This window comes from Echinops telfairi, unplaced genomic scaffold (genome assembly GCF_000313985.2).
Source record: "Echinops telfairi isolate 266 unplaced genomic scaffold, ASM31398v2 ScPeMD7_5868;HRSCAF=6743_0, whole genome shotgun sequence".
In the NCBI taxonomy this organism is placed as follows: Eukaryota; Metazoa; Chordata; class Mammalia; order Afrosoricida; family Tenrecidae; genus Echinops; species Echinops telfairi.
The window spans coordinates 2,663,892-2,673,979 of NW_022109767.1; the positions used below are offsets into that span (position 1 = coordinate 2,663,892).

A 10,088-nucleotide genomic window follows, 5' to 3' on the forward strand; every position below is an offset into this window, starting at 1 on the left:
GCGTTTTCCCGGGGACGTGGTGGAAAGCTGGCATTCCTGGTGTACTAGGGGCCCGCAGCCCCGCAGGACCCCGAGGGCGGACGTGAGCAGGGCCTCCCGCCCCCGCACAGTGCCAGGCTCCCTGGAAAATGGATGAGAAGTGGCTGAGCGGGCAGAGAACACTTCCCTGGGGTCTCCAGGAAGGAAGCTTTAAAGGATTCCTTCTTTCAAAGTGAATGCTGATGGTCCAGTCTTGTCACAGGTGCGCCAGTCTACTCCTGGGGCACAAAGTAGGGCGAAGCTAGCACCTCCTCCAGCAGTTAGAGAGCAGCGCCACAGACAGATGATGACACCCTGTGGCTCCCGCCTTGGGCGGAGTGCTCCCGCGTGGACGCTGAGTTCTCCAGTGCTGCTGCTGCTACTGTGGCTTCGTCCTCAGTGAGGTGCACACCCCTCTGGAGAGCAGCCAGCCTGCGCAGGAACAAAGCTCACTTGGACTTAAGTTCAGATCCCCTTTCAGAGCAGTCACTTCGCTCTGATACCCCTCATCCGCGTATTTGGTAGCTTTAAGGAGTTACATGTCTGCTCCAAGGAGGATTTATATGAACTGGATTTTCTGTTGGAATCCGCTGTTAGGGAGGAAAATGTACATTCAAACGTCCACCACTAAACTTGGACCAAACAAAGTTACCGTTCACATGGAGTAGACACTCCCAGAGCGCACTGCACTGTGTCAGGAGCTCACAGGACAGAAAACTCCGGGGTCAACCTTTTCATTTTTTCCCTTAATTCATTCAGTGAAAAGCCTTTTTTTTTTTTCCCTTTTGTGAAACAGCTATTGGGAATAAATAGCTGTGACTGAGTAATTGTGGTGCCTGCACTCTGCTCGCTACTCCAACAAGCAAGCGGGAAGGTGCTGCACTGATGCTCCCCAAACCAAGGAGCCCCTGCCAAGGGGTAACAGCAACTTCCCCTGAGGACACCAAGATGCCTCTTTTACTCAGACAAGCATTATGGAACCAAAACGAATGCTGAGTTACTGCCACAAACAAAAGGCCCTTTTACTAAGTTATTGCTGGTTTTCTTAGCATCTGCTTGAATACCAGGAAGGAAAGTTATATTTCTTACTGCTTTGAGTTGTGAAGCAGAGGTGACTCTTTTCTATAAGGAAAGAAAAGAGGCTCCTCTGAAACCTGTTCATGATTCTGGCTTGGGTGTGTTTCTAGACCCTGATCTGGCCTGTGCCATTATCTAACAAACTCACTGTGTGTGGATTAAAAACTTCCTGGTTTTATATATCAAAGAATAAAAACGTGCTTCTGAGTTAAAAAAGAACAAAAGTGTTACAATCTTGGAAACACACAGAGGCAGAATTCTACTCTGTCCTAGAGGTTCCCTATGAGTGGACATCCACTGGATGGCAGTAAGTTTTGGTTTTTCTTTTTGTAAAAAAATTATTTTGAAAAGGCAGGGAACCCACTTAATGTTTGGTTTTACAACACTCCACCACTCTGGGTGCTACTCTCATGCCTGTCCTCCGTGGTTCCATATCTGGCTGTGCACAAGAAGAACTTGGAACTTGGTACAACACACTCAGCCCCCTCACCAGATCAAGCACCTCATTATATGGGGCCCAAGCCCAGAAATAATTGCCTTATCGAGTCCCCCAGATGAGCCTGATGCACAGTCATGGTGGAACCCCCGGTCTACGTTCTTGTGATCTGAGGAGCAGCAGCAGCAGCACCAACCTCGTTAGCAACACAGAATCTCATGCTCTGCTCCAGACTTTCGGCATCTTTCCCCCCGACTTCTATATTGTTAATTGCATGAAGGTTTACAGAGCAGATAAGGTATCTTTGTTAAAATAATTTTTATTGCCCTAGACTTCACACATCATCCATTTTAATCCTACAATCATATTAAGAATATTTGTGAAATCATCACAATACATTTCAGAACATTTTCTTCTCATAATCATTATTAGCCCCTGTTTTGCCCATCCTCCCCTTCCATGCCCCTATCCAGTTACTGTCTCTATAGAGCTACATAGCTTGGATTTCTATACAGAATATCATAGAAAATACACACCGGAAAGAAAAAACACATCCAACAGCAATGACTAGACAAAACACAGGAAAACCTCCATTAAAAAGAAAGCAGAAAATATTAAAAATGGAAAAAACTTTAAACTGATTCAAAAGCAAGATCAAATGATAAAGTATTAGTTTGACCTAACTACGTCTGCCAAAATGGACTGTGTAATGCTATATGACTGCAAGAAGACTTAATCCATGTGTGGATGCTGCAAATGGATTTTGGGTGTCCACTGTCACACTTTCTGCAAAACTGGGATTCACAATTTAAACTCGGGTGCTATTCCCTTCTTCAGTTTAGGGTTTCCTTATTTGTAATTCTTGCCTCACATAGGCTGGTATATTTCTGTATGTAGATTAAGCTGACACCTCACTTAGATGGCTGTTTGTTTTAAGATAAGCCTTCATTCTTTCTGCTAGTCAGACACCATCTGGTTTCTTCCCCACACTTTGCTACAGCACCCATGTATGCAGCCATCTCTTCATGAGGGCAAGCATCAAGCAGGGCGATGCCCTCAGAACTAATTGTTCTTAGATTGAGGCGAGAATTAAGTGGAAACTTCAAATCTATTTGTGTGTGTGTTTATGATTTAAATATATGTCTGGTTCACATTAGAGCCATCGTTTTATGACCGAGATCATTATAAATCATCCCTCTGGGCATATGGCAATTCTACTGAGGGTGTCATTAATTTAGCCCATGGTGTAGAATTGAAAAGACTGGTAAGAAAAGAACCTTATACAAGTATAGGCCAACTTCAGACTCTAACACGTAAATTGTTGACTTATACAGATGAGACTTTTAAGTGACTGGACATTAGGTACAAACAAATGGGGTTGGCGATGGTCAATACTTTCAACAACACTCATTCCCAAGGGCAGACCCATCCCTTCAAGATGAATACATGCCATAAGAAAGCAGGGAGGGCATGAAAACAATAAATATATGGCTGTTCCCGCCTACGGTTCATTGGGCACCCTCACAGCAAGTCATCCCAACCAAAGTCCAAATACCACCAATCCCATGAACTTGGACTAGTCATCTGCTTCCTCCACACTAGGGAGTTTCAGCTTTAAGTACAAGGGAGTATTTGGCTTCCAGAAATCTGCCAAAGATAAGCTTGAAGTAAATCCCAGTTCACTTCGTGGTTTCCACATCCAATCCTGGTGTGGCTGACAATGGCCAGAGTACAAGTGCCAGGACAGACTGTCTGACTCTTAGTGAGATTTCCAGGTGAGTCTGTGCATGGGAATTTTGGGAATTCCTGAGCTGAGGGCCTCTGAATGTGATGTCAAAGCTCTGGACTCTGTTCTGATGTAAAGTGAGATCAGATCACTTTGCCCTGGAGGATCCTGGGTCAGCTTTTGTTCCGTTTTCTTTGATAATGAACTATTCACTTATGGGAATATCAGTCGTTAATGGGTAGTCAATCACATCTCTTTTCAAGGTTATCAATAGTATTTAGGTAGCGTCACCTCCCATGTCCACTTCTCTACTCAACAATTTTACTTCTATTCAGACTGGTGTATGTTCAGCTGACAACTGGGCCATCTCAATCCCATTTTCAACAGACCTCTCTGAGTCACCATTCCTTAGAGTGCATGTGCCTGTGACAGCTCAACAGCATGCTCTTCCCAGAGCCTGCCCCCCTCGGCTGATTCCATTCACACCGCCAAACCATTTGTAGTCTCCATTGACTCTTCTCTCTTGTGCCTCAAATCCAACCCATCAGGAAATCTTGCAAATCCCTCCCTCAGAATATATTCATCATCCAATCACTTGCCACTATGTTTACGGCTCATGTGCAGGGAAAACAAACACTTCACTTCCCGAACTCCTAGTGTCATGCTCACCCCTCACCTCTCAATTCTGAATGGAGACACAGGAGTGATCTATTTAAAGAGAGAATCCCCACTATGTCTCTATTCTATTCAACAGTGTATTGAAATTCCTCATCTCACACTCCTCCACTGTATAGGCCCAAACCCTTCCAGTCCCTACTACATTCTCTGGCTCAGCCTCTGACCTCATCTGCGTGGCTGTGCAGCAGTCACACTGGTTCCTGGCTGCTGCCAGAAAAGACACCACCCTACCCTGGAGCCTTTGCCCTGGACGTTGCCCTGCCTGGAGACAGAAGCTCACCAGACATCCTCATGGCTAATTCTTTGATGTCCGTCAAACCTTTCCTGACAAGTCACTTCCTGATGAGACCCTTGCTGCCCACCCACATTCAAACAGCTGTCTTCCCTCTTCCCACACACCCACCCTGGGGTCACCTTGTCCACAGCACTTAGCATCTTCCAACATAAACGCTTTCCTTACTTCCTATCTGTGTAGGCTGAACAATGCTTACCAAAGAGGTCCGTGTTCTAGTTCTTGGAACCTGTGAATGTTACATTGTATTCCAAAGAGACTTTTTGAGATGTGGTTGAGTTTGGGATACAAGATCGGTAATGATTTTTGAATACCCAATGATATAATCACAGAGAATATATGAGAAGGAGGCAGGAAGGCCAAGGTCCTACAAAGAGGATGCAAGGACAGAATCAGGTGTCAGAAAAGAGACTCTAAGCTGCTTGTTTGGAAGATGGAAATGGAAGGAGGGTGCTAAAGCCAAGACAGGCAGGCTCTGCAAGATGAAAAAGGTCGGAAAACTGATGCTCCCCTAGCGCTTCCAGATGGAGCACAGCTCTGTGGGCCCAGCCTTAAGTTCTGAGCTGAAGTACTATAAGATTATAGACGTGTATTATTTTTAACCACTAGGTTTGTGCACTTTGTTATAGCAACATGGAAATGAATACCCCATATGACAGGCCCAGCCCCACGGTTGAACGGTCCTGCAGGGTGATGTGCCCAATTAAAGAAGACAGAAAAGGGGTTCAGGGGACTCAGCTCCATTCTCAGGAGAAGCAAGGAGAGGAAGAAGAGCCCAGAGTTGATTCAGCAATAGGTTTTTATACCTCTTGAGGCATGCAAGCCTCTCAGGAGGTATCCATCAAACACATTGGCAATGTATTCAACCTGGTATTCCAAGCCTTCAAAGGGAACTCTTCAATGGGAGTACACACCATACAAGAGACAAGAGGTGCAAATGCTCCTTAAGATAAGCAAAAGGAGGAGCAAATATTCTTTGAGATAAGCAACCTTGAACTGCTTATGTGAGGTGTCTGACATCTGTAGGAGACAACATTATTGAAGCATCTATGGGGCGCAGATGTGCTGTGGAGAAACAGCCTTCATGGAATATTGGGTATGGAGGTTTTGCCCATATTTGGGACTGTGGAGACATGCCACATGCTAGGGATGGCATGTCATGCCCTGTAGTCATGAGTGCTGGCAGCAGACCACGTACACCTCCTTCCAGGTCCTATAATCTATCTCTATGGTTTCCCACACCTATAATCTACCTCTCACTGCTAAAACCTACACTCCACAGGTAAGCAATTTTCCCAGGTGTAAAGAGAGAGAGAGAGAGAGTGTGTGTGTGTGAGATAAGGATGCACCATGAGTGCCAGGCAGAGCACCTCCCTGTTCTACAAATTGTGTCTTCAGTCATGTTGTTGCAGCCTACTGTCCGTTCCCAGAAAGAAAACCACCCAGACCGCCGACAAGTTTAAAAGAAAAAGTTTTATTTCCTGCACAGGCACCGTCAGCCCTCTTGAGAAGAGACTGAGTGGTGTCCCGTTTACTTTTCCAAAGGTTTTTATGCTGTCGCAACCTGCAGGTTCGCAAGCAAGCAGAGTACAGAAGCACGATATTGAAGTTAGCCATTTTTAGTCAGACAATAACTACTCTTAGTTGAACAATAATTGCTCAACATCCAAGCCTTCTGAACAAACATTTCCTTTGGCACAGTCCGTTGCACTTATCAGCACAGCCTGTCTCCCTAATATCAGCTAGTTCATTTATAGTTTATAGCTAGCTCATTTATAGTTCATAATGGCTTCTGTCAGCTCAAAATGGCCTCACTCTTGTCAAAGCTTATTAAGCTTTTCCTAGAGCTACTACAACGTGGCCTCAGACCAAATGCTGTTTGGTGGCAGCTGCAGCCCCACATCCCCTCTATGGACACTCATGCCACCTGGGCTGCTCTCACAAGGGCTGCTGCCTCCCCCCTCCTGCCCCTGCTATATAATTTCATTTCAGTCTCCACCTAATAAGGTTTCTTGGCTTGTGGCTCCTCTGTTACAAATTAGCCTCTGCTATATGAATCGCTGTGTTAAGATAATGGAGTGACAGGGTGTGTGAGCTGAAAAGAAGGGAAATGTTACAGAAATTCATCTAAGATGTAAAAGTGTTTGATTTTTCCTCTCTCGCCACATCCTAGAAAGAGGGCAGGATCTGCAGGAGCCTTGAAAATTCAACTCCTTACCACAGAAATGTCTGTGCTCAGGGAATACCCTGGGCTTTGATGGGTTAATGACAGGTAAAGTGACTCCATCAGTTGCCAGAGAGGGCTGTCACCCTCTAATGATGAGACCAGAAAACATCATACACAAGAGTAAGAGTAGGAATCCCACTCCCCAAAAAAGTGAATTCTGACTCATGGCAACTCTTTGTCTCTCTGGGACCGTGTGCCTTTACTGGAGCGGACAGTCCCACGGTTCTCCCACAGAGCAACTGATGGATGTGAATCATTGACCTCTATGGTGAATGTCAACACTTACCCAGGAGCAGTGCTGGGGCCCCTTAGAGAAGTCACGGTCATCTATAATAGCAAATGCACAAAAAAGAATCATGCAAATGGTGGAAACCAGTAGGTAGACGTAGGCCTGAGCTCAGCTGACCCAGCCACACAACACCCTTGCACCCATAGAATTGGAGACAGGAAAAGGCCAGGAGATAGCTCTGTGCCAGACATCACAGGTCCTGCTGGGACAAGATTACACGGGAGGGACAAGGACAACAGAGATGTGACCATGTTAAAGCACACGTGGCCCTGAGAAGTGACTTGGCAAAGGTGCCATCCATGCTTGAATCCTCCACCACTGTCTTTCATGGCAGACTCGACACAGAGAACACATGCATTCTGGAACATTCGTAGGTTTGTTCTATGTCCTCTCTCAAAGTTTTCAGAAATGTTCTCCCTCGTAATGAATCCATCAACCCTACCTCATGGTAAGTAAAATACATTCTCAGGTTCTCACTTTTTAAAGCGCTTTTGTTGGGCCTTGATCCACACATCATACAATCCACTAGTGCATTCATAGAAAGCAGTACAATCATCATTTTAAAACATTTTCTTTTCATTTTAAATAGAAAAGTGAGACATGCAGCCCAGCGTGTAGGGGGTTACATCAGGGATGGAGCCCTTCAGCAGAGATAGAAGACCTCGATCAGGGAGGGGACACAGGTCAGTGTGGGGTGGGGTCCTGATGTGTGTGTGGGTGTGGAGGTGTGGGAGTTAATTGACCACACTGTTGCATTATCCTGATAGGCGTGCAGACACACTCAAACACCGGTTGCAGAAAGAGAAGTCCAGGTTCTGGAATCACAAAGTGGGTGTGAACAACTTTTGTAAGTCATTCTGCCACAGACAATGCACGGCTTCATGCTAGAAAGGGGTGGGGGGGAATCAAGAATAAATCCAGGTCAATGACTATAAGTGTTCCAACTCTCTGATAGCCCACTGTAATCTCAAAACGTCCAAACTCAAGAACCCTCGAACTCAGGTATGTCCCCTCTGGCCAACCTTCCCGATGTCTGGCGTCGCGGGGTCTCACCTTTAGAAGCTATTAGAGACACATCCAAGCTCTGTCTGTTAATGCCTGGAGAAGACAGAAACAAGATCCGGTCTGAGCCCAGAGGAGATGAGGCCAGGAGAAGAGGAATAATGGGCTAGGGCTCTTCCATGGGCTTCTTCTCTGCCACCCCAGGGGTCTCAGGAGCAGCCCCCCTCCCACATGCTTACTTGCAGCTTGAGAGTAGGTCCCTCCTTTTTCACCTGCAAGAAGAAAGCATAATGTACAAGATTTGCCTTCATTTCACATGTGTTCCTAAAAGAGTCCTTGCTGACACACTGCCCCCCCCCCCACCCCGCTGCCCCCTGGGTTGACTCCTGTACACAGGTTGCCTCCCAGGAAGGGGCAGGAGACTGTAAATCCCTAATCAAACTTTACTTCCACCCCCGTCCCTACCTGAGCACTTCTTCCTCCGGATCACATATCCAATCACAGCTCCAATGATCACAGCTGCGAGAACCAGGCCAACTACTATTCCCACAATGGGGATGCTGGACTGGGAAGACAGTTCTGGAAAGAGAACAGATCGTGAAGAACCCTGACCCTGTTGGTGCTCAGAGGTGCCCCCACTTTCCCTGACAGGAGGCCCCTCTGATGCCCGTGCTCACCCCATGTCAGGGTGAGGGGCTCAGGCAGCCCCTCGTGCTGCACTCGGCACGTGTATCTCTGCTCCTCCCCGGAGGGCACCACCACAGCCGCCCACTTCTGGAAGGTCCCGTCCCCCGCAGGCCTCGTCTCCACCAGCTCCATGTCCTGGGTCTGGTCCTCGCCGTCCCGCTGCCAGGTCAGGACGATGTCCGCCGGGTAGAAGCCCCGGGCCCAGCACCTCAGTGTGACCTCTCCCTCAGGGACATGGCGATTGTGGTGGCGGGTCACCTGGGTCTTTGGAGGCTCTGGGGGGAAGGGTCAGAAAATTTAAGAACTCCCACACCAGCCTGTACTATAGATCTGAGATCAGCTATATCTTTAAAAGTTCTCAAATTAAGGTGAGCCAGCTCAGGATAGGCAGCTCCAGGTGTCTGAGCAAGAGAACAGGGATTTCTAATTCTGAATTGCGTAGAGGCCTAGAAATTCAGAATAGCTAGAATCAGATGCCAGTGGTCCCCAAGGTCGATTCCAGGATCAAAGGAAAATGCTGATCAGTCCGAATCATCTCCCCTTCCCTCTCAGAGAGTGGAAGCCTTCAGTGTCTGAGGCAAAAGAGGGCTCCTCTGGGCAAGTCATTCTGGTATCGGATTTGGAAATCCTGGTTAACTCCTCTTTCTCCACACCCATGGGTGGGGGGGGGGCGGGGCGGAAGTATATGATCCTGGTATTTGTGCTTCTCACACCCCTCATTCTGAGTGGTGGCATTGTACTGCTACACAGCCCCAGGTCAAGGAGAGGGTTCGGAGGGCTCTAACCCATCTTACCTGCTCTCTGCAGCACCTCCTTTCCATTCGCCAGGTGTCTCTGGAGCCAGTACACACAGATACCCTCCACATAAGCCCTTCGGAGCTCCGCCACACCTTCCTCCTCCCATTTACGCTGGGTGATCCGAGCAGCCATGTCCGCCGCTGTCCAGGAGCGCAAATCCTCATTCAAGGCGATGTAGTCGGCACCATCATAGGCATATTGGCGGTACCCACGGAGGAGATGCCCATCAGGTCCCAAATCACAACCAGACATCACCTGGAGGGTGTGAGACCCTGACCCCAGTCCTGAGGTAAGCCCAGCATCCAGGGCCAGCCCAGCCCCAGTTGTCCTGAGCCAGGGCATTTGTTTCTAAACTGAAAACAAAACCAAGCAAATGGTTTTTGATGTATAATATTCCCCAATAAATTAATAATGATGCCTCTAAAACAGACAGGGACATACAAGTGGTACCCCCCCCCAAAAAAAAAAAAAACAACCCGGGATTTCTCTGGGTAGAGCAAAATTTTTGTAGTATGCGTTTTCCCACTAGGTGAACATTCAGCAACTCTGAGTTAGTGCACCCAGTTGGCAGTGCTTTGGAATGTTCTCTCTGCTCAGTGAATTTTTTTTGTAAAAGCAGTTTGCTTGAACCTCATTTTTTTGTGTGATGGCCAATTTAAGAGAACAACATGTGGCGGTTAAATTTTGTTTCCTGCTCCGGAAACATGCCACAGAAACTGTTGTGATGTTGAACAGATTACAAGGACGTTATATATATGTATATGTATACATATATATACTTTTGGCAGTATATATATGTATATATATACATATACATACATATACATATATATGTATATATACACACACACACACATA

The 10,088-nt window shown here is 46.9% G+C and overlaps 2 protein-coding genes across 5 annotated transcripts in view; one reads left to right on the top strand and one right to left on the bottom strand.

Annotated features, from left to right (window-relative positions):
• Positions 1–9,898, bottom strand: part of LOC101651706 (HLA class I histocompatibility antigen, B alpha chain-like) — a 15,854-nt gene extending 5,956 nt beyond the window's left edge. Inside the window, exons 1-6 of one of the 4 annotated variants that reach the window (XM_030887171.2) lie at positions 9,227–9,887; positions 8,423–8,707; positions 8,211–8,324; positions 7,985–8,017; positions 7,797–7,841; positions 5,682–7,627 (exon numbers count right to left, since the gene is read on the bottom strand). In XM_030887171.2, coding sequence (XP_030743031.2) covers positions 7,623–7,627; positions 7,797–7,841; positions 7,985–8,017; positions 8,211–8,324; positions 8,423–8,707; positions 9,227–9,572 — 828 coding nt within the window. In that variant the 5' untranslated portion in view covers positions 9,573–9,887 and the 3' untranslated portion in view covers positions 5,682–7,622. Of the gene's footprint in view, positions 1–5,681; positions 7,628–7,796; positions 7,842–7,984; positions 8,018–8,210; positions 8,325–8,422; positions 8,708–9,226 lie in introns of those variants that run through there. The other 3 variants (XM_045295770.1, XM_045295769.1, XM_045295767.1) reach the window with 3 other exon arrangements.
• Positions 1–10,088, top strand: part of LOC105979518 (patr class I histocompatibility antigen, B-2 alpha chain-like) — a 254,494-nt gene that overhangs the window by 57,002 nt on the left and 187,404 nt on the right.